The 23,594-nt window shown below is 47.8% G+C and overlaps 1 protein-coding gene across 5 annotated transcripts; it reads right to left on the bottom strand.

Moving 5' to 3' along the window:
* Window positions 1–6,217: 6,217 nt before the first annotated feature.
* Window positions 6,218–22,185, bottom strand: LOC121291520 (RNA-binding protein 4B-like). 5 transcript variants are annotated; one of them, XR_005946017.1, is made up of 5 exons: window positions 21,914–22,185; window positions 18,374–18,680; window positions 12,137–12,928; window positions 8,478–8,569; window positions 6,218–8,017 (listed from the first exon to the last, which is right to left on the bottom strand). XR_005946017.1 is itself a non-coding variant. In XM_041212830.1 (4 exons), exons 1-3 carry the CDS (start codon window positions 22,016–22,018, stop codon window positions 12,144–12,146), a joined length of 1,197 nt encoding a protein of 398 aa, XP_041068764.1. In that variant the 5' UTR covers window positions 22,019–22,185; the 3' UTR covers window positions 6,218–8,569; window positions 12,137–12,143. The 5 variants fall into 5 exon arrangements, 3 of the variants coding, with proteins under 3 accessions (XP_041068764.1, XP_041068766.1, XP_041068765.1); XR_005946018.1 differs by having other exon boundaries at window positions 8,491–8,569; XM_041212830.1 differs by having other exon boundaries at window positions 6,218–8,569.
* Between the last annotated feature and the right edge of the window lie 1,409 nt (window positions 22,186–23,594).

Raw genomic sequence — 23,594 nt, 5'->3', positions numbered from 1 at the left:
GGCCACTAAACCCACTAATACCCCCTCTCTCTCTATGTTAATTTCCTCTAATATGTCACAATCCCCCACCCTGATGCCTATACCTGCGTCATCCTTTTCCATTGTGAAGACTGACGCAACATATTCATTGAGGACTGTACCCACATCTTCCGTGTCCACACACAGGTTACCTCTATGGTCCCGAATTGGCCCCACTCTTTCCCTAGTTATTCTCCTGCTCTTTATATATTTAAAAAACCTGTTTCCTTTATTCTACCCACTATTTCTTTCTCATGCACTGTCTGAACTGTCCTAATTTCCTTAAGTTCCCCTCTGCACTTTTTATAGAACCATAGCACACTAAAGCACAGCAAAACAGGCTATTTGGCCCTTCTAGTCTGTGCCAAAATATTATTCCGCTAGTCCCAATGACCTGCACCCAGTCCATAACCCTCCAGACCTCTCCCATCCATGTATCTATCCAATTTATTCTTAAAACTTAAGAGTGAGCCTGCATTTACCATGTCAGATGGCAGCTCGTTCCACACTCTCACCACTCTCTGAGTGAAGAAATTCCCCCTAAACCTTTCCCCTTTCACCCTAAAGCTATGTCCTCTCGTGTTTATCACTCCTAATCTAAGTGGGAAGAGCCTACTCGCTTTTACTCTGTCTATACCCCACATAATTTTGTAAACTTCTATCAAATCTCCCCTCATTCTTCTACGCTCCAAAGAATAAAGTCCTAACCTGTTTAATCTTTCCCTGTAACTCAACTCCTGAAGACCTGGCAACATCCTAGTAAATCTTCTCTGCATTCTTTCAATCTTATTGATATCCTTCCTGTAGTTAGGCGACCAGAACTGCACACAATACTCCAAAGTTGGCCTCACCAATGTCTTATACAACCTCAGCATAACATCCCAACTCCTATACTCAATACTTTGATTTATGAAGGCCAGTATGCCAAAAGCTTTCTTTACAACCTTGTCTATCTGTGACGCTACTTTCAGGGAATTATGTATCTGAACTCCCAGATCCCTTTGTTCCTCCGCACTCCTCAGTGCCCTACCATTTACTGTGTATGTCCTACCTTGGTTTGTCCTTCCAAAATGCAACACCTCACACTTTTCTGCATTAAATTCCATCTGCCACTTTCTGGCCCATTTTTCCAGTTGGTCCAGATCCCTCTGCAAGCTTTGAAAGCCTTCCTTGCTGTCCACAATGCCTCCAATCTTAGTGTCATCAACAAACTTGCTGATCCAATTTACCACATTATCATCCAAATCATTGATATAGACAACAAACAACAATGGTCACAGCACAGATCCCTGAGCACACCACTAGTCACAGACCTCCAGTCTGAGAAGCAATCATCCACTACCACTCGTCTTCTCCCACACAGCCAATTTCGAATCCAGTTTACAACCTCTCCATGGATACCAAGTGTCTGAACCATCTGAACTAACCTCCCATGTGGGACCTTGTCAAAGGCCTTACTAAAGTCCACGTAGACAACATCCACAGCCTTTCCTTCATCTACTTTTTTGGTAACCTCCTCGAAAAATTCTACAAGGTTCATTAAACACAACCTACCACGCACAAAGCCATGCTGATTATCCTTAATCAGCCCTTGGCTGTCCAAATAATTGTATATCCGATCTCTCAGAACACCTTCCAATAATTTACCTACTACTGACGTCAGGGTCACTGGCCTGTAATTACCTGGTTTACTTTTGGAGCCTTTTTTAAACAACAGAACAACATGAGCTACCCTCCAATCCTCCGGCACCTCACCCGTGGCTAAGGACATTTTAAATATTTCTGCCAGGGCCCCTGCAATTTCTACACTAGTCTCCCTCAAGGTCCGAGGGAATATCATGTCAGGCCCGGGGGATTTATCTACCTTTATTCACTGTAAGGCACCAAGCACTTCCTCCTCTTTAATCTCTATATGTTCCATGACACTACTGCTTGTTTCCCTTCCTTCCTTATACACTGTGCCAGTTTCCTGAGTAAATACTGATGCAAAAAAACTGTTTAAGATCTCCCCCATCTCATGAGGCTCCACACATAGACAACCACTCTGATCTTCAATGGAACTAATTGTGTCCCTTACTATCCTTTTACTCTTAATATACTTGTAGAAACCCTTCGGGTTTACCTTCACATTATCTGCCAAAGCAACCTCATGTCTTCTTTTTGCCTTCCTGATTTCCTTTTTTAGTATTTTCTTTACTCTACAAGTACCTCATTTGCTCCTTTTTGCCTATACCTGTTATACACCTCTCTCTTCTTGTTAAGCAGATCGCCAATATCCCTTAAAAACCAAGGTTCCCTATGCCTGTTAACTTTGCCTTTAATCCTGACAGGAACATGCAAACTCTGCACTCTCAAAATTTCGCCTTTGAATGCCTACCACTTACTGAACACATCCTTATCAGAAAACAATTTATCCCAATCCACTCTTCCTAGATCCTTTCTCATTTCCACAAAATTGGCCTTTCTCCAATTTAGAATCTCAGCTTGAGGAGCAGACCTATCCTTATCCATAATTAACTTAAAACTAATGACATTGTGGTCACTGGACCCAAAATGTTCGCCTACACATACTTCTGTCACCTGACCTGTCTGGTTCCCTAATAGGAGATCAAGTATTGCATCCTCTCTCGTTGGTACCTCTATATATTGATTTAGAAAACTTTTCTAAATACATTTGACAAACTCCAAGCCATCCAGCCCTTTTACAGTATGGGAGTCCCAGTCAATATGTGAAAAGTTAAAATCTCCTACTATCACAACCTTCTTTATTACATCGGTCTGCTATTTCTCTACAGATTTGCTCCTCCAATTCTCTTTGACTATTGGGTGGTCTATAATACAACCCTATTAGTGTGGTCACACCTTTCCCGTTCCTCAGCTCCACCCATATGGCCTCTGTAGACGAGCCCTCTGGGCTGTCCTGTCTACACACAGCTGTGATACTCCTTTAAGGACTCTGCAGTATTGAGCCTGCGGTATCTACCATAAGCTTCTCTTTTTTTCTTAATCCTAAACTTTATGTTCCTTGACATCCAGAGTTCTCTGGGCTTGGTTTCCTCCCTTATCTTTATGGGAACACATTTGCCCTTTACCCTTGCTATTTCCTCCTTGAATGCCTCCCACTGCTCTGATAGTTTTATCTGCAAGTACCTGCTCCCAGGCCACTTGGGCCAAATTGTATCTCATCTTAGTAAAATTAGCTTTTTCCCAGTTTAGAACTATTATTCCCAGCCCAACTGTATTCTTTTCCATAACTATCCTAAATCTGAATGATGGTCACTATCTCCAAAATACTGCCCGACTGACACACCTTCCACCTGCCCGGGCTTATTTCTGAATATTAGGTCTAGAACTGCCCCTTCCCTTGATGGACTTCCTATGTACTGGCTAAAAAAGTTCCCTGGATGCAACTTGTAAGAATTTTGCTCCATCTCTACCTTGTGCACTAGAACTATCCCAGTAAATATCTGGGCAGTTAAAATCCCCTATTATTCTTATGCTTCTCTGAAACTTGATCCTCTATTCTCTCCCTGACTGTTTGGGGACCTATAGTAGACACACTTTTGTGTTTTTTACTTCTACCCAAATGGCTTCATTTCATGATCCTTCCAAGATATCATCCCTCCTCACTACTACAAATGATTCTTTGATCAATATTGCAACCCCACCTCTTCTATCCCCCTATTTCATCTGAATACCCCATGACCAGGAATGTTGAGTTGCCAATCCTGCCCTTTTAGCCAAGTCTTGGTCATAACAATGATACCATTATTGACGTGCTTATCTGTGCCCTCAGCTCTTATTCCTCAGGCTAGTTGCATAATAATATATTCCATTTACCTTTGCTAAGCTCACAGTACTGTTAGGGGAGTTCCAGGATTTTGACCCAGTGACAGCGATGAAATGGCGATATTTTCCAAGTCAGGATGGTGAGTGGTTTAGAGGGGAACTTCCAGGTGGTGGTGTTCCCATGTATCTGCTGCCCACGTCCTAGATGGTAGTGGTTGTGGGTTTGGAAGGTGCTAAGTAGCCTTGGTAAGTTTCTGCAGTGCATCTTGGAAAGGGTACACACTGCTGCCACCCATGCGTTGGTGGTGGAGGGTATGAATGTTTGTGGATGGGGTGCAGAGCGTATTGCCTCATGGAGTCAATTAATCTAGCAATATATCTACCCTCACCTCATAAGCCATCCAAACTTGCAGTTTGCACCTCCGCTCAACAAATAATGGCCACCCTGCTTGTTTAACCAAAGCATTATAAGATTACATCGAAACCACATGGGATGGTTGCTGTGATTCTGCAGATTGTGTATTAGTTTCAGTATTGCCATTGTTCAGACCAATCTGATATTAACATTTCACATGCAATATCCTCCACAGAATATTCGATGTTGGCACCAGATCTGTTTGTTCCTGTTTCCCCACTGCCCCAACTAATCTCCGACAATATTGTAACCTTATTTCAACATTAGCTTTTGACTTGTGTCAGCAGTCTGTCAACAGGGGACTAAGGATGATTTTCAATTCAAGATGGCTGATACTGCCAAGCAAAAATGTTTGTCACTCTTAGGTGCTTAAAGATTGAAACAGACGTAATCTGTCGCATGTAGTGTTCATCAAACTGAATGAAAATCTGGACCTTCCATGCATGTCTTGACTGTTAGGCAAAACAAAACCAAGTAAAAGTCCCCATGAAGCTCTGTATCTTTATAAATTATATCTCCCTCTCAGGATGGTCCTGCCTGAGCACGTTCCATCTATTTGATTAGTGCATGAACACAATTACTTGATACATCACACGGGCAAATGATATTACTGCTCACTTTCCACCAGGCACGCATGCAGTCCATTGCACGATCAGACAGATAGCTGTTGCCGATTCATCCCTTACATGCCCCTCTAAATCCAAACGAGGTTGCACAGTAATGGAGGTCATTCTGCATTGGTAATTGCAAAGGTTACCCTCCGTCATTTATTAGTTAGATATTCAAATATCTTCGTGTGTGGTCTGGTTACCGAGTCTTCCTTTGGGAATTGGAGCCCACACCTGCACTTATCTACCAAGTGAAGCTTTGGATGTGAAGTGACTGAGCTCAGGACAGTCCCCAAGGAGCTTAACATCAAGTAAAGATGCTTCAGGAACACTATAATTTAGTTATGTATCTAGGATGATTACAAGATTTGACAGGTAAGACTATCTGGCCTTGTGGGGGCAAAGGGACACATGGGTGTCTAAGAGGGGCATAACCTTAAAATTTGAGCTAGGCCATTCAGGACTGATGATCTCTTTAGAGCAAAGCAGAGGAAATCTGGAACTGACTCTCTCCACCAAAAATTTGAGCTTGGGGGTCAATTTAAAAACTGAGGTGAATTGACTTTTGTTGGGTCACAATATTAAGGAATGTGGAACCAAGGTGAGCGAGTCAGTGGCCTTGAGATAGAGATCAGCTGTGATCTAACTGAATATTGCCAGACTCCTGTAACAACTGTTCTACTTGGAACTTGGTCCTGGGAGGAGATGCCTGGAACAGTGGAAATGCTTTAGGGATGTCCTCAAAGCATTCCCTGCAGAGGTTAAATAGCCACTGGCTCATGGGAGGCCCTGGCTTGTGATCAACCAAAATCAAGAATGTCCATTCAGGAAGGCACAGATAGATTTTGTCCAGAACACACAGAAGTCAAGATGCCAGAAAGAGCGCACGAACCTCCACACAACTCATCTACTCGACCCTCCAAGCCTCACCTGCACCACGTGGCAAGAGTCTGTAAGTCAAGTATTGGACTCTTCTGCAATCTCAACCTAGCGAAGCAGAGTGGAAACAAATAAGCAACTGACGATCAGAGGGCTGAAATGTCAGAGGAGGCTAAACGGACATTTCTTGTTCCCATATAGTACTTGCTCCCGACATTGCAGGACTGTCAGGGGAAAACAGGCGCCTTTTGATCACCAGAGCAGAAATACCATCGCCAAGCTGACAAGATTATGAAGCTCAATTTGAGGATTATAGGGAAGAGAATCAGCAGAGGTGAACAGATGAAATACCGATGACATGCAATAGCACATCGAAATTTCAAGTACGCGAGCTGGGTTCAGCGATTACCACCAGGTCAGACGCTCCCCCTTTCTATGTAGTGAGACTGCTACACACTATCCGCCAAAATACGACTGGCGTTAAAAACCATTTTACAAAGACTCGGTGTCAGGTCAAATACTGATCGTTTATTTCAGGGTACTACAAGGGTGGCTATATTACAGCCACGTTCACGTTTAAACTAGAGGGTAATTCCACGTCAGACAGAGAGCTCAACCATCACAGAACAGTTACCAGTAACACAAAACCAAAAAGATTTTATTTTCTTTGTGGGTGGGGGTGGGGGATGGGAAGCAACATACAGAACTTCAAAAAAAAAATGCAAAACAGTCACAGATCATCTTGGGAAATGAAAAAAAAAATCAATTTTTGCAGTTTTTTTTTTTAGAAAAAGAGAACCATCAATATTTAGGTACATAGATAGCATTTTCCCCCGGTGTCCTCCGCGCTATATCCCGACGGTGAGTGTAATCCGCACAACGTACGACCCGAGTTTGTGTGTATACCAGGGGGAACCGCGGTTCTTGTCAACGGGTATTACCAAACCTGTGAAAGGAAGCACATCACAGACTGTTCAAAGACACGCTGTTCGCCACAGGAGGAGCACCTACACAACTCGTGAAGCGAGCAGCTCGGGCAACATTCACTGCCACTTTTAACATACTGCCCGCTAGGTTTTTTTTAAAATATAAAAAGTATGAGACCTGGAAGGGTAGGGGTGGGGTGTAGGGATGGGTGGGAAGAGAGGAGAGGGTTAGAGAGATGATAGAAAAATCACAAAATTTTTTAAGAAGTTCACTCCTTGCCTGTCCCGACTCCCTCTGGTTGCTCAGTTTCTGGAGTGTGCCACTTCAGCATGGTACAGAGGAGTCAGGCAGAATAGTCACCCGGGACTGGTCAGCATCTACAGGCTGGGGACGGGATGGAGGAGGGGGGGGGGGCGGGGAGGTCAGGAGTGGGACCTTTTGGGGGTCGGAGGTGAGTTTACAGCAATGTCTGGCAGTTAGCAAGATTAGGGAGGGGAAAAAACCCAGCCGGGGTTCCAGCTTCTGATCATTCAGCCAGCAACCACTGCTGGGGACACATGGTGAAGACATGATTAAATCTGACTGAATAAACAGTGAGCAGGTTCAATAGTCAGGTTCATGGACAACTGAGGATGCTTTTTGTTACCTCCAGGAACGCCTGTAACCAACTCTCCTGGCCAGCATCCCACCCTCCGTAAACACGAACTGTACCATTTCTATGCTAAACAGCACCAAGCCTTTTTCACCTGTGCTTGCTAATCTACATTGCTCCCATTCCGGCAATGACTCCGTAATAAAATTCTCGTTCTTATGCCCTGATCCTTCCAGGGCCTCACCCCTTTCCATTTCTGTAATCTCTTCCAGTCCTATGACCTTCAAGATCTGTGCTCCTCCAATTCTGGCCTACTGCGCATTCCAGATTTCCATCACCTGACCATTGCTGATCATGCTTTCATTAGCCTCAACTCAACTCTGGAATTCCCACTCTCCTATTCTCCTTGGCACCTGGCTCTCTGGCCAAGCTTTAGGCCACCTGTACTAATAACTCCATATGCAACGCCCTGTTAAGTTTTGATCGACGCTTGCTCCTATTGAACGCCACGGGAAGCTTTACTGCGTTACAGGAACTACGCAAATGCAAGATTTTGTGGAACTGCACCCAAACGGGAACACCCGTCTCCCGGAGCTGACAAGGCGGCAGCCTCCCACTGGAGTCCTCCTTAGATCGCGATCAGATTTCATACACACGTCACCACGCAGCAGTCAGTTTAATTTCTGTTTTCGGTGGAGTGGCTAACATTCTGGCTCCGTGCACACTCTGCACTTCCGTCTCTCTCCCTCTCTCTCCCTCTCGAGCCTCAGCCGATGGCGAAAATGGCGACTGGGAAGGGACAAGAGCAGGCAGTTAAATTGTCGGCCGGGTTCTCAGCGCACCCTGGGATAACTTCCCTCTGCTTGGCGCCTCTCTGCCGTATTAGGCCCGAGACCCTGGGGAGGTAGGGGCAGCGGGGTTGTAGGGGGTGGGGGGGAAGCGTGCGTGTGCCCGCGCGCTTGCGTACGTACGCGTGTGTCGAGAGATCACGCACTTGACCCGCGCCGCGTCGCTCCGCGCTGCCGACACCCGCTGAACGGAAAAATAAAAGGAAAAGGGTCACTTGGGAAGGGCGCCTATTGGAACCGTATCCCAGTGAGAATTGGGTGAGGTCGGGGAGGGGGGTGGTTCAATGGGAGGAGACAGATTGGGGTGGGGGGGTGGGGAGGGGTGGGTTAAAAAAAAGGTGGAACAGTTCCAACAGAAACAAAAAAAACCGGACAAGAGAAACAGTTGGTGCGCCAGTTACCACAAAATGCAACCTGAAGCTAGTCTGAGAGTTGCTACTTTCCACTGGCTCCGATGGTGGGAACAGGAGCTGGGTTTCCAACAGGCACAAAACTGTTAAAGAGGAGGGGAGACGACACAGCATTTCAGTTCATTCAACAAACCTACAATCCCCGCGAGCTTCAAAGTGGCTTTTTTTTTTAAAAACATACAAAATCTTTTAGCAAGACTGTCAGACATCAAATGTCTCGACGCTTGTTATTCGCCGTCGGTACCACTGGCAAAAGCGTTCTCTGCACTCGATGTGACCGGCTTTGTTAACACTCATGCAGATCGCTTGCTCCTGGCCTCTGCTTCCATCGATGCCTTTTCCCTCCTGCCGCATGACTGAGCGGGGAGAAAGGACTAGGACTCTTCGATGCTTTCCAAATGTTTTTGGTGACAGTGTGCCTCGAGATCAGCAGCAAATGTTTTTTGGTTTAGGATTAGTAATTGAGGCACAAAGGATGGGGGAAGCCAGTGGGTGGGTCAGGGGGTGGTGGTGGTGTGTGGGAAGCTTAGAAGTGTTCTTTTCCCCTCCCACATAAAGGGCTATCAGGGCATGGAAATACATTGAGGCAAATGGGCATTGAAAACAGGTAAACTGGACCATTTAAAGAAGGAATGCCTACAGTCTTAGCCAGGAACACAACATGTCTCTTTCACAGGTGGCGAAGAAATGAACGGGGCTGAGAACAAAAAAAAAATAAATAAACTTGGCACCGGGAATGGGCTAGCTTTCCATTATGAATAGGTACACATAACGGCACCACACCTTTTAGTTTTATTAGCTCCGGTAATATACATAATAGTCGGACAAGGACACTGGCGCACAAAATTTTAAATGCTTTTAATGTAAAAAATTGAAGAACCGTGTTCCTTTGGTGTGTGAAAATGTGCTGCCTGGTGCCGTATGCAGCCCTACAGAAGGGGGGAGGACTTGCAGGTTCAAAACAAGGCCTGCATTGTCGTAGAAACAGTTAGTTTCAGCTGTTCTGGGATTGATTAAGGAGAAAGAGATGGATTGCGGGATCGGAGAGATAAGGACAAATGGAGCACTGTTGCCAATGCTACAACACGATCTACTGATCCCTGGTGAAGAGTGTGCAGGTCGGGTATGGGATTGAGCTAGTCAGTGATGGCCCCCACAGTCAAAGAGCCTACCAAAAAACTCCTCGTCCAGGCTGATGCTATGTAAAATGAGTCAGGTAAGTACTGGAAAGGTGCCTGTAGACATGCAATCATACAGGACTGAGTACCTTCAGGAGAAAAGAAAAACATTAGGGGCAAGAAACATCAGAGCGCCAACTACACGTACACAGAGTGGTGTAATTTTCTGGTTCATTTAAAGGTATACACACGAACGAACACACAACTAATCCAAACTGAAACACACAAGGAGGCAGAACAAACATAACTGCAAGCCAGCAGAATAGAGCATGGTAAAGTTTTGAAAAGTCGGCACAACAATGATTGGTCAAAATGACCATTCACGTGTAATCAGCCGGCACTTGGACATCTTAATATTCAGATCCACGGGCGAGTTCCAATCACAGCCAGCTGACTCCTGCCGCACTGTAGTACAGGAGAGTTCAGCCTGGTTTTCAGCAACTGCAGGGAAACCAGCTGCTCGCAGCGAAAGGTCAGAGCGGATCAACCAGGTCAGAGCTACAGCTGGTGGACGGCCAAGACTCCAAGTAAAGGGATGCCCCTGCTGGTCCTGCGTCACATTCACACAAACTGGTAGTTGCTGCTCAGCTGCTTTTCACATCTTACCTGCACTCACCTAATTCCCATTTATCAGCAGAGCTGTAGCTGATGTGATGAAGATAAACGCCTTAAAAGTTTCAATTTAAGGGGAAAAAAAACTGGAGAGTGGAATGAGAATTTTGTTTTTAAATGCATTTTCAAAACTTTCAAAAGGGAACTGGACCAACTGGAAGGGGAAGGAGTAGGGCAAATCAGAACAGTTTTTGCGAAGAGCCAGCACAGACACGATGGGCTGAGTCGTCTCTCTCCGCTGAGAAATTCCAAAGTGATACCAATCACTTTCCTCATTCTTCTTATAAAACCTGGTCAGACTGTACAGAATTTGGAGAAGATTTGACAAGGCAACCACAAGTAGGATGTTTTCCCCCAGCTGGAGTCTACAACACCGGGGCATGGTCTCAGAATAAAGGTTTGGCTAAGTGGGACCGAGGTGAGGAGAATTTCTTCAGTCAAGAGTGTCGTGAATCTTTGAATTCTCCACCCCAGAGAGCTGTGGATGTTCAGTCATCGAGTATATTCGAGACTGTTACTTGGGAACTGAGGTATAAGGGGATATTACAGGAAGCAGTGTTTTGAGTTGCAAGATTTACCATGATCTTATTGAATGGCGGGAACAGGCTCAAGGTACCACAGGGTCTATTCCTGCTCCTATTTCTTATATTACGATGGAGAAATTGCCCTTTTGCTGGGTAGCGGTAGCTCACATTGGACAGTGGTGATGGAGGGAAAGTTCCCTGCAACAGGGATGGATGCTGTGGTACAATGACTCCAGATATACAGATAAAGGGCAAGTGACACACCTGCGATAAGCAACCGAGCATCCAGAGCGGATAGCTGGGGGGGTGGGGGGGGGAGAAACTAACCCAAGCATTGTCAGGACATGCATGGAACTAAATACTACAGCCACCTCCACACACTGGAGCTGCAAATGAAACCAACACATACACAGGAAATACACAGCAGCCAAGCCAGCAATCTGAAGTAAGGAAAAGACGGGTTTGTTTGCAGTGAAATCTTGAACATGGGGCTGAGATCCTGGGTCAGTGAGAACCTGTCTTTCTCTTTCAAAAGGTGGCAACTGAGCTGCTGTGCACTCCCAGCATTTTCAGCCTCCGCCTCAAGAAAGAAGCAGGCATCTTTCTCCCATCCCAGCAGCAGCCAGAGACGCTGCATTCAAACTAGCTGGAGATGGGTGGCACGCTGATCAGCGTAGACAGAAGTCACCCGCCAACCGCCCCCCCCCCCCGCCCCCACCCCCGCGACGCAGGCACAGGCCATGTAGCCGACGGACCGCAAACACAGCGACAAAAGCCGGTCTTTTAAGACGGAAGGCATCAACCTACCGAGCAGGCCGCAAATTTACCCCAGGGAAGAAATCTGAACCGAAGCCAGGCCGATGGGAGGTGCCGTGTGTACGGGCACGTTGTCAAAGGAAGAGCACGATCCAACAGTGTAGATGTGTGTTTTGGGCAGTGATGGGGGGAATCTTCCACCCCTCCACCTCCTGCTTGCCCTCTCCTCTCCCTCCTAGTCAGGTAGGCAGCGGAAGGAAAAGACCCATTTGTGCATGGAGAGGACCTGAGGATGAGAAAGCAGGCACCAACACCGCGCGAGCTACGATTCTCAACAACAGAAGCAGTTCAGGAACAAGGAAAATAAAAAAAACACGCGCGCACAAACAGGAACAGCGATCCAAGAACTCGCTCAGAAGCATGGCACCACCACCTCTCGGAGCTGGAACCTTACGGAGAAGAAAAGGCAGAACCAATTCATGGAATCAAAAAGCCACCCAATTACAATTCCAATGCAAGACTGCAGAAAGTGCAGCCGATTTATATCAATGTTTAAAGGGCCCAGATGTGTCTCACTCACCTTTTGGCTAATAAGCAGAGTACTGCGTGTGTTCCGCATAGGCCTCGTTCCCTGTACCTGTAGCGGAATAGGCGGCACTGTTGCTCATGGTATGTCCGTAGTCGTACGCGTAGCCTGCGCTGTAGTCACCGGTGCCGTAGTTTCCACTGGCGTAGTCGGCGGTCGAGGTGGCAGTGGCATAGTTGCTGGCAGCGTAGTTGGCGTTGGCATAGTCTTGGGCAGCGTACCTGGCAGCAGCAGCGGCGTAGTCACTGGCAGAATACTCAGCAGTGGAGGCGGCCGTGCCGTAGTCAGAGTTGGTGGCGGCCGCAGCAGCGGCAGCAGCAGCATACTCCGTAGCAGCTGTGGCGTAGTCGGTGATCGTTGATGCCGTCGGTCGCCGGAGGGGGCTCCGGTCCCGCGCATAATAGGTCGGGGGTTGGCTTATGGAGCTCTGGCTGTACGCCTCCAATGCTTTGGGCATGCGCTCCCTCATGGAAGTGCCATAGCCAGCCAGTGGGGTGCCCCAGCGGTCAGGGTACGGAGTGCCCACCGCTCCGTAGGCCCCAGCCCGGTACTTCTCGTAGTAATCAACGTAGCGACTGTCGTAAAAGGGCTGCTCCCCGTACCGGTGGTGCATGGCATAGGGGTCAAGGTAGTCGTGGGCGAATCCAATGCCCATCTCCTGCCGGTCTGTTGGGCATTCTTTGGACCAATGGCCGTCTTTGCCGCACCGGAAGCAGGTGTTCTTCTCGCCCATCCCAGGCTGTATTCGCAGCCGGCTCTTGGACAGTTCAACGTGAATCCGTTTACCTTTAATAAAAGAAAAAAAAAAAACCAGATTCAATAGAATGTTCTTAGTTAACTACCAGACACAGATCTTTCCTTCCAAGTGAGATGCTGTGATTTGAAATGCGCTACTTGAAACGATGGTGGAAGCAGATTCAGTGTTAAACTTTCTGGGGAAAAAAGGGAGCGGGGGTAAATAACTGAAAGGAAATAAAAATTAACAGCAAAAGGGACCAAGAGCCGGCACAGACATGTTGCACCAAATGGCCTCTTTCAGTGCTGTATGAGCCTGTAAATAAGAGGAGACTGAGCTTAATACTGGGAAAAACATATCACTGTCCAGCAAACCTGCTTCGAATGATGTGTGGCCAGACACTAATGGTGATGATTACCACAGCCGAGTAGCCTGCCAACACTCAAGCTTGTGTATAAGAGTCTGGGAGATGGCTAGTACCTGATAAACCATTTGCCGGCCGAAGCAGTTAGATTGCCAGGCTTGGTCAGGTAGCAATGTAAAGAAGGGGAAATAAGCCGACATGACCCAGTAATCATAATCATAGTGTTGCAAGATATGCTGCTATGTTTTCCAATCTTCCCACTGTCATTGGACTAGTAATTCAGAGGCCCAGGCAGGGACGTGTGTTCAAATCCCACCTCGGCAACTAATGGAATTTAAATTAAAAGCTGGAATTAAAACCTAGTCTCCACCATTGAGACTATCTGGTTCTCTAATGTCCTTTAGGGAAAGAAATCTACTATCCTTTTCTGACTCCAGACTGACAGCAATGAGATTGACTCTACCCTCTGAAATGGCCTAGCAGGGCACTCAGTTCAAGTGCAATTAGGGATGGGCAACAAACGCTGGCCTTGCCAGTGTCACCGACATCCCACCACTCCCATGAACTACGTTCTGTATGGGTCAGCCATACATCAGTGGCTGCAACTTGCAGCCTCGCTCTCAATATTCAAGCAGAAAACATAAGCTCAGTGCAGCACTGACGGAGCGCGGTGCTGCCAGAGATGCTGTCCTTTAGCTAAGATGTCAGAGGGAGGCCCTGCCTTAAAAGATCTCACGGCACTATTTCAAAGAAGAGCATGAGATTTCTCCCTTTGTCTTAAAACCTCGACAGACAGCTCCTCTGGTCATCATCCCATTCCCAATTATTTTTATACAGAGCAAAAAAACTTTGTTGAAACATTTCACTTTGCGCCCATCAGGACACTTTGCAAGAAAATGCCAATGTCAGGGGGAGCAGCATATTGTATTCATACAATATGAGAAGAGTGCTGATTGGTTGGCAAGTAGACTCCAACTGGTTGAGATGCTGCCATGGAGAATGCACCAGTCAATGGTGACTGACAGTTAAATGCCAAGCATTGTTTGAAATTTAAACCAGGCAGCTCGACTCCGATTGGTCAAGACATTGTCCTGGGGAATAAACCAGTGAATGGCTGTCACTTACTTTGTTTAGCAGAAACCGGTGCAACGCGTGTACATGTTCTTTGTCTGCAAAAAAGAGCCCTGTGTATTAATATATGTAGCTTCCAGTACACGCAAATGCACCAAACTGAGCTCGACTGATCATCTTAAATTGGCTGTCAGCGTAATTCTTAGTGCACTGAGGATTATTTAACGGATGTTGTCCAATCGCAAATCACATCTAATGCTGAACACTTTTGAGTTTTGCAAGCATAGGCTGGTTGGGTAAGGTCCTTGCCTATTGCGAACAATATATTAATACACAGGGTCCTGTTCTTTGCAGACAGAAAGAACATCTACACACATTACACCTGCTTCAGCTAAGCATAATAAGTGACAACCATCCACGTCTCTAACAACTAGAGTCCGCTTGCCAACCAATCAGCACTCTCTTTTCATACAGTATAAATATACTGTTCCCCTGGACATTGATATTTTCTTGTGAATTATCCTGATGAGTACAAAAGGAAAAGCTTAGACCAAAGTCTTTTTTTTTAAGCAATACTCAAGTTCTCTACTACCAAACAACTATCTTTTTATGGAGTTCCAATCAATCTCTCTCTCTCAACCCAAGTTTGGACAGGCCCCATCTATAGCTATACTGCTGGGTGTTTTTAGTTAGACTGGACAAAGCACGTGTATATCCATGTGTCTGTCAATGACCCATATTCAAATCCCAGGTACAGCACAGGAGATGGTGGTGCAGCAAGCATTTGGGGGGGGGGAGGTTGGATGGAAGAGGGCATACAGAGAGGGAGGAGAGAATAATGTTACAGGTACTCTTGAACTACAATGAAAAACAGTCACACTCGTAGGTGGTCAGACCGACTTGTATTTAGGTGTGTACCTGGTACCTGTAATATCTGATAAAGAGCTGGACAACAGCATAACTCGGGAGTAACAATACAACCAGGACATGTGTCTTCCACACATTTTCCTTTAACCAGGGAAACTGAGCAAACATGGCAGGAAGAGGCTAGAGCTGAATTATTTAGCTGTTTTGTTACACCAAGTGAATATACAGAGCAATGGTAATGGTCAGATGCAAAGCGTCTTCACGTAATACAACAACGCTGTGCTTCTACACTCCCAGGAGGCTGTCCGACTTATTCATGCTGAAGAACCTTCCTGAATTCTAAATCTTTAGCCTTGTAACTATCTGCTTGCAATCTGACTTGACTGCCCATGTCTGTTATTAAAAATCCTGTTACTTGTCCTAAAGGAGCAGAAACTTCATCCACACAATAGGTGTTAGGCCCAATCACCAAGGCAATCTAACACATTTCTTATTGGGAGGGGAATGAGATTAAATCTCACATGAGCATTTTAGACACCCATCATCTCAGCATGCACCAGAGAATGTTTGATATGAAATGTAAATGTTGGAAGTATAACCTGTAACGGTAAGTGTAGTGAGGTAACTCATGTACTGTATTGAAAGAAACTGATCTGTATTGCCCTTTACGTAAGGTCAAATTCCAAATTTATAGAATGCTGCTGGAAAAACTCAGCAGATCTGGCAACATCTGTGGAGAGAAACACAGCTAATGTTTTGAGTCCAACATGACTCTTCTCCAGAACTGAGGAGTCTAGTCTGAAGAGGAATTAAGAGTCTGATAGAAAGGCCTCTGCATTAAATGGGAGATATTTTTGATGATTTCTGTTTTGTATTGAGCTTCAGGGGTGATTTTTATTGTCACACCCCTTCTGATAACCTGTTCCACAAGCTCATACTAAAAAAAATGTCTTTTCCTTTGGCCTTAACTTTAAACTGGTGTCCTCAACTTTCCTGCATTCAAATTCCATACTCATAATTTTAAATATCTCTATCAACACACACACACAAAACCCACCACCCCTCTTCCATCCCACCACACCCCTTCCATTGTCCTGTTCTTCACCAGACAATTAAAATTCCCACAGTGGACAAAGGGGAGATGACGGCATAGTGATAATGCCACTAGATAAGTGATCCGGAGGCCCAGGCTAATGCTCTGGGGACATGAGTTCAAATCCCACCATGGCAGCTTCAATTAAATTCTACTAATAAAATCTGAAATTGAAAGCTAGTGCCTCACTAACTGGTTCACTAATGTCCTCTCATGGAGGAAAGGAAGGAAATCTGCCATCCTATGTGGCTGACTCTTAACTGCCCTCTGAGATGGCCTAGCAAGCCACTCAGTTCAAGGGCAATTAGGGATGGGCAACAAATGCTGGTCTTGGCAGCAACATCCACATCCCATAAAAGAGCAAAGGGGAAAAAAAAAACAATGCTTCCTAGTGATCCCACACTCAAGTTCAGGAGTCAGCAGCTTTGCACCTCTTTTCCAATTTTCTATTCCTTTGCTGCACCAAACATGCAGATACAAGCTCACCAAGGCCAGATATAATGTAAGGAACACCTCTTAAGACACGTCACACTCAGATCAGAATCCTGACATCTTATCTGCTTTTTCCCCTTACAAATGAACCATCCATCTAAAATCTCCAGATTTTTCCTATTATCTCAAGTACATTTGTTAGGGAGTCAACATTCTGGTGTGTGTTTTTTTAAAAAAAATTACTTCATTCAGGCACCGGTTGAACTCCAACTATCCATTTCAGTCCAACGCCCACCAACTTGGTCTCATTTCGTCACCCTCTTGCCTCGAATCAGAAGGTCGTGGGTTCAAGTCCCTCTCCAGGACTCCTGCACAAAAGTCTAGGCTGATACTCCCTGTGCCATACAGCGGAGAGTGCTGTATTTTGGATGAGATGTTAAACTGAGGCCCAGTCTGCCTACTTGGGTCGATGTAAAAGATCCCATGGTACTATTTTGAAGAGGACCAGGGGACAGAGATTTGCATTTATATAGCACCTTTCACAAAATCTCCTGGCCAATATTAATTCCTTAATCAAAATCACCAAAAAATAAAAAGACCGCAGCTTGTGGGAGCTTGTTGTACACAAACTGGCAGTTGTGCTTCTAACATTAAAACAGTGACCACATTTCGAAGGTCTATCACTGGCTGTAAAGTGCGTTGGGGCATCTGATGGTTGGTTGGGAAAGGTGCTATATAAATGCAAATCTCTCTCCCTTTTCACATTTTTATCCTTAAACGTTACAATTGTGTGCAACATTTCTGTCCCCGAGTCATTTGTAATAATGTGTGACACCCCCACCTTTCCAATACCCACTATTGCACATTACTGCGAATGTTTTCTAAAATCAGTTTAAGCCAAACGATGGGCAATAATCAGACTGTACCCCCGCTCCACCCCAATATCTATTAAAACCATGCTGAAACTACCAGTTGCTTCACATGGAAGCCTTACAGTTAGTAATCTCTTAAAGCCCAAAGAGAATGTTAAGGTGAGTGACTGAAGTGTACAAGTATTCAATTTATCAAAAAGGGATAAATCCTGAATATTACTTCAACATGGGGAAAGGCCAGGGATCAGAAACAAAACAACAAAAAAAGATCAGGTACCAGAAATAGGATCTTCACTAAACAATTTAGACAGTCAGAATAGTCAAGATACCATCAATTAGAGCATCCAGGATAACTGCACGCTACTCAGAATATCAAAATACAAAACAAGTTGAGCTTTGGGACCTTTTTCCATTCTTAGAAAGAGACCTGGAACCAATGTCCCTTCTAAACTTATTTTTCTGGAATAGATGGACGATCTGTTTAATTGCGCAGGGGCCTTTTAAATGTTTTTGCGACCTTGCGCATGCACATACCCAGGCAACAGGGACAGATAAAAATCAACCATTCTGTCTTAAACCCAGTGAAAGGACAATGTCTGACCCACTGTATTAGTTGCCAAGAAGCACCAGTATTAAAATCCCCAACAAAGGGAGACTGGGTACGCCAATCTCTGGCCTCCACATGCCATCAACAAGGACAGCCAAGGTGCCTGTCCTCTACATCAGCTGCAAGACTGAGCACCTCAGCAGCTGTTAATCCCAATGGCTTGGAGCAACTACTCTACATTAATTTCACCTTTGAACTCAGTGCCATCCAGACCCTTGATGGCCGCCATGGCGTCTTCCCCCCTCTCCATGTGCACAAACGCGTAATCTTTGATGATGTCGCACTCAAGGACTGTTCCGTACTCTTCGAACTTGGCCTGCAGCTCCTGGCTGGTGCAGTTGGAGCTCACTTTACCCACGTGGAGTTTGGTGGAGGACTTGGTCATGCTCTTGCTGGCTTCCACATTGATAGCGACCCCGTGCAATTTGTAGTGATGCAGGTTCTCAATCGCCTCCTTTGCTGCTTCCTTGTTGTCCATATGCACAAATCCATAGTTCTGATTAAAAAAAAACACATTTAATTTACATCAGTCAAGAAATTAAAACAATACTTAAATACTACAGTAAAAGAGAATGTTGTGGGGCCATGCAGCTTTCCAACACATAACCAAGCTAGAGGTCAGGACTCCCGTTTCAGTGCCTGTCGTGTTTCTTTATTGTTTAGACATTCACGAGATGTGGGCATCACTGGCAAGGCCAGGATTCATTGCCCACCCCTAGGTGCCCTTGAGAAGATGGTGGTGAGCCACTACTGCCACATAGGCACTTGTGAGCCCACACTATTTGGGGAAGGAGTTCAGGATTTTGATTCGGCAACAGTAAAAGGAACAGCAATGTATTTCCAAGTCAGGGTATCATATTCTCGGGGGCTTCACAGATTAAATACTGGAAACAAAAGGGTCATTCAGCCTCGAAACATTAATTCTGCTCCTCTCCGCAGATGCTGCCAGACCTGCTGAGTTTTTCCAAGTATTTCTGTTTGTGTTTTGGAATTCCAGCATCCACAGTTTTTTTGCTTTTAAATACTGGGAAGATGTTTCCCCTCATGAGAGAATCCAAAAGTAGGGCGATAGTTTCAAAATAGGGGGTCGCCCATTTAAGGCTGAGATAAGGAAGAATTTCTTCTCTCAGAGAGTCATTAGTCTTTGGAATTCTCTTCCCCAACAAGCAGTAGAGGCTGGGTCATTGAATATATTCAAGGCTGAGTTAAGACAAATTTTTGATTGACAATGGAGTTAAGGGTTATTGGAGGTAGACAGGAATCAAATCAGCCATGATTTTACTGAACTCACAGCAGGCTCAATGGCCTACTCCTGCTCCTGTTTCTTGTGATCTTGTAAAATAGCTCATCACAGAGCCAGGCAAGTCAATAACAACCTCAGGGTGAAGGTCGTGTGTTCAAGTCCCACACCAAAGACTTGAGGCTGACGTGCCCAGTGCAGTACTGAGGCAATGGTGCACTATCAGAGCTACCGTCTTTGAGGTCCCATCCATCCTCTCAAGCAAATGCAAATAATCCCACGGCACTATTTCAAAGAAGAGATTGGGAGTTCTTTCAGAGTCCTGGCTAGTATTTATCCCTCAGTCAACATCATTAAAAAAATTCTGGTCAGTATCTCATTGCTCTTTGTGGGGGCTCACTGTGTGCAAATGGGCAGCCACATTTGTTACATTACTTTTTGTGATGTATCATTGTTATACTCAGTGAATGATAAGTGTTATGGTAACCTCCATACCATATGGGGGAAGGGGGGGGAGAGAGGGGGGGGGGGGGAAGGGGGGAGAGAGAGGGGGGGGGGGGGAAGGGGGGAGAGAGAGGGGGGGGGGGGAAGGGGGGAGAGAGAGAGGGGGGGGGGGGGGAAGGGGGGAGAGAGAGGGGGGGGGGGGAAGGGGGGAGAGAGAGAGGGGGGGGGGGAAGGGGGGAGAGAGAGGGGGGGGGAAGGGGGGAGAGAGAGGGGGGGGGAAGGGGGGGAGAGAGAGGGGGGGGGGAAGGGGGGAGAGAGAGGGGGGGGGGAAGGGGGGAGAGAGAGGGGGGGGGGAAGGGGGGAGAGAGAGAGGGGGGGGGGAAGGGGGGAGAGAGAGGGGGGGGGAAGGGGGGGAGAGAGAGGGGGGGGGAAGGGGGGAGAGAGAGGGGGGGGGAAGGGGGGAGAGAGAGGGGGGGGGGAAGGGGGGAGAGAGAGGGGGGGGGGAAGGGGGGAGAGAGAGGGGGGGGGGAAGGGGGGAGAGAGAGGGGGGGGGAAGGGGGGAGAGAGAGGGGGGGGGAAGGGGGGGAGAGAGAGGGGGGGGGGAAGGGGGGAGAGAGAGGGGGGGGGGAAGGGGGGAGAGAGAGGGGGGGGGAAGGGGGGAGAGAGAGGGGGGGGGAAGGGGGGAGAGAGAGGGGGGGGGGAAGGGGGGAGAGAGAGGGGGGGGGAAGGGGGGAGAGAGAGGGGGGGGGAAGGGGGGAGAGAGAGGGGGGGGGAAGGGGGGAGAGAGAGGGGGGGGAAGGGGGGAGAGAGAGGGGGGGGGAAGGGGGGAGAGAGAGGGGGGGGGAAGGGGGGAGAGAGAGGGGGGGGGAAGGGGGGAGAGAGAGGGGGGGGAAGGGGGGAGAGAGAGGGGGGGGAAGGGGGGAGAGAGAGGGGGGGGAAGGGGGGAGAGAGAGGGGGGGGGAAGGGGGGAGAGAGAGGGGGGGGGGAAGGGGGGAGAGAGGGGGGGGGGGGAAGGGGGGAGAGAGAGGGGGGGGGAAGGGGGGAGAGAGAGGGGGGGGAAGGGGGGAGAGAGAGGGGGGGGAAGGGGGGAGAGAGAGGGGGGGGAAGGGGGGAGAGAGAGGGGGGGGGGAAGGGGGGAGAGAGAGGGGGGGGGAAGGGGGGAGAGAGAGGGGGTGGGAAGGGGGGAGAGAGAGGGGGGGGGAAGGGGGGAGAGAGAGGGGGGGGAAGGGGGGAGAGAGAGGGGGGGGGGAAGGGGGGAGAGAGAGGGGGGAAGGGGGGAGAGAGAGGGGGGGGGAAGGGGGGAGAGAGAGGGGGGGGGAAGGGGGGAGAGAGAGGGGGGGGGAAGGGGGGAGAGAGAGGGGGGGGAAGGGGGGAGAGAGAGGGGGGGGAAGGGGGGAGAGAGAGGGGGGGGGGAAGGGGGGAGAGAGAGGGGGGGGGAAGGGGGGAGAGAGAGGGGGTGGAAGGGGGGAGAGAGAGGGGGGGGGAAGGGGGGAGAGAGAGGGGGGTGGGGGGAAGGGGGGAGAGACAGAGGGGTGGTGGAAGGGGAGGAGAGAGAATAGCTTCCCATCCCCCTCCCCTCCCCTCCCGTGCCGTCCCGGTAACAACTTTGCCCGTCTCTTAACGGCCGCTTTTTTTAAAAAAAAAATCAAACCTGATGGTTTTTTGTGGGACGTGGGCGGGGGGGCGGCCATCCCGATGTGGCTCTGCTGGTTCCCGAAGGGCAGTCCCGAGTCGGGCACCTTGTTTGGTGGGAGTCACATGTAGAGCAGACCCAGGCCAGGCCAGGCCCGGCCCAGCCCAGCCCAGCCCGGCACGGCCAGGCCCAGCCCTGCCCGGCCCAGACCCAGTAGCAGATTCCCCTCCGCCCCGCCGGGCGGATAGTTCCACACTTTTCAAATTCCACCGAAATCGTTCATCCGAATTACACCGGTGGGGGATTTGACCCCCCCCCCCACCCCGCCGCCGCCGCCGCCGCCGCCCCGGAGTTTGAGCCTCTGGATGACCAGACCCAGGGACATTACCATCACCCCCCACCTCCCCCTCACCTTGATCAGGTCGCACTCGCTCACTTCGCCGTACTTCTCGAACAGAGCCCGAATCTCCTCGGCGGTTGTCGGCCGCGGCAGGTTGCCCACGAAGATTTTAACCATTTTCTTTCGAAATTCCACCCCCCCCCCAACCAAACGCAGAAGAAGAAGAAAAAAAAGAAAGTTTAGAAACGGAAAGGCTGTATTTCGGCCGAGTCGAAGGGCAGGCCAAACTGAAATGAACCTCGCTTCCTCGCTGCGACACAAAATGGCGACGGCGAAAAGAGGCCGCAGGAGGTGAGCAAGCGGGGCCGACCCGCCTTAAATCCCATTGGGCAGCCGCCCCCGGAAGCGCTCGACGCCGATTGGCCAGTACTCACATCAGTCAGGATTCCGCTCCGCCCTCTTCGTGATTGAACGGGGATTGACGGGGGGGGGGGTGGCGGGGGCTCTCTCCTGCTATCAATCAGCCGCTGGTAGCTCCGCCCACAACCCTCCATTGCCGCCTGGTCAATATCTGGGTGCCATTAACGTTTGTGCAACAGCAGAGATGTGCATTGCCATGGTGCCCAATTCTGAAACGTTAATTCATCTTGTTCTTCCCATGTGTCATCTACTAAGCCTTTTTGCAGCATTTTTTGTTTTTTTTTTAGCATAAAACACACCCCCATAAACATAAACGGATGACTGTGCTGGTTTAGAGCGCCGCCATCTTTAGTACTGGCAAGACAACTTCCGTAACACGCGCGGTTAAGGAAAATGAGATTTAATGTAAAGAACAAACAAAATCTACATAAAAGCAAAATACTGCGGATGCTTGCGATCTGATGTCGAATCTGCACATATACAATGCAATGCATATGTGCATATGCAGTGCACTTCAGAAAAAAATGCTCCTTGTATTTATCACTTTTGCTTCTTTTATCAATTATTTTAAATCTGTGCCCTCTTGTCCTTGATCCTTTGAGGAGTGGGAACAGCTCCCTACCTACTCTTTCTGACTCCTCATAATTTTGAATAACCCCTACCAAATCTCTCAACCTTGTCTTCAAATGAAAACAGTCCCAACTTTTCCAGTCTATCATCACAGGAGGAGGCCTTTCGGCCCATCTTGGCTGCACGGGCTGTCCAAGTGAGCATTATGAGCTAGTGCCATTGCCCTATCTTTTCCCCATATCCCTGCACATTGTTTCTACTCAAATAATCATCTAAAGCCCTCTTGAATGCCTCGATTGAGCCTGCCTCCACCAGTGCATTCCAGACCCGAACCACTCTTGGTGTGAAAAAGTTTTTTCTTCACAACTGAAGTTCCTCATTCCTGGAACCCGTTCTCATGAATCTTTTCTGCACTTTCTCCAATATGCCTTTGCATCTTTCCGAAAGTGCAGTGCCCAGAACTGGACACAATGCTCCAGCTGAGGCCAAACCAGTGTCCCATACAAGTTCAACATGTAGTTAATTACTTTTGAAGTGGAGTAGAGTTTTGGCAGTGTGTTGGGGCACAGATACTCTGCTTCAAATTTGTTGTTCAGTAGGTGGGTAACAACTTTTTTTTTTCAAGTATAATCACTCTTTTTTTCAACCTCCAGACCGATTTTTTGCACCAGAAGAGCAATGTTGCCTGAGTGAGCATGTGCTAGCTCGCTCTGGAAGCATCAAGAGCTATCACAGTGTGCACCCGCACTCTGTAGACTTGGTG

This window comes from Carcharodon carcharias, chromosome 19, assembly GCF_017639515.1.
Source record: "Carcharodon carcharias isolate sCarCar2 chromosome 19, sCarCar2.pri, whole genome shotgun sequence".
Classification (NCBI taxonomy): Eukaryota; Metazoa; Chordata; class Chondrichthyes; order Lamniformes; family Lamnidae; genus Carcharodon; species Carcharodon carcharias.
The sequence above is the reverse complement of the archived record's forward strand: the minus strand, read 5'-3'. Positions and strand labels throughout refer to the sequence as shown.

Coding starts and splice junctions, on each gene's coding strand:
- LOC121291520 (XM_041212830.1), bottom strand. CDS start 22,018: ATGGTTAAAATCTTCGTGGGCAACCTGCCGCGGCCGACAACCGCCGAG. Junction 18,681..21,913: donor GCGAGTGCGACCTGATCAAG/GTGAGGGGGAGG, acceptor TTTTTTAATCAG/AACTATGGATTTGTGCATAT. Junction 12,929..18,373: donor GGATGGCACTGAGTTCAAAG/GTGAAATTAATG, acceptor CTTTTATTAAAG/GTAAACGGATTCACGTTGAA.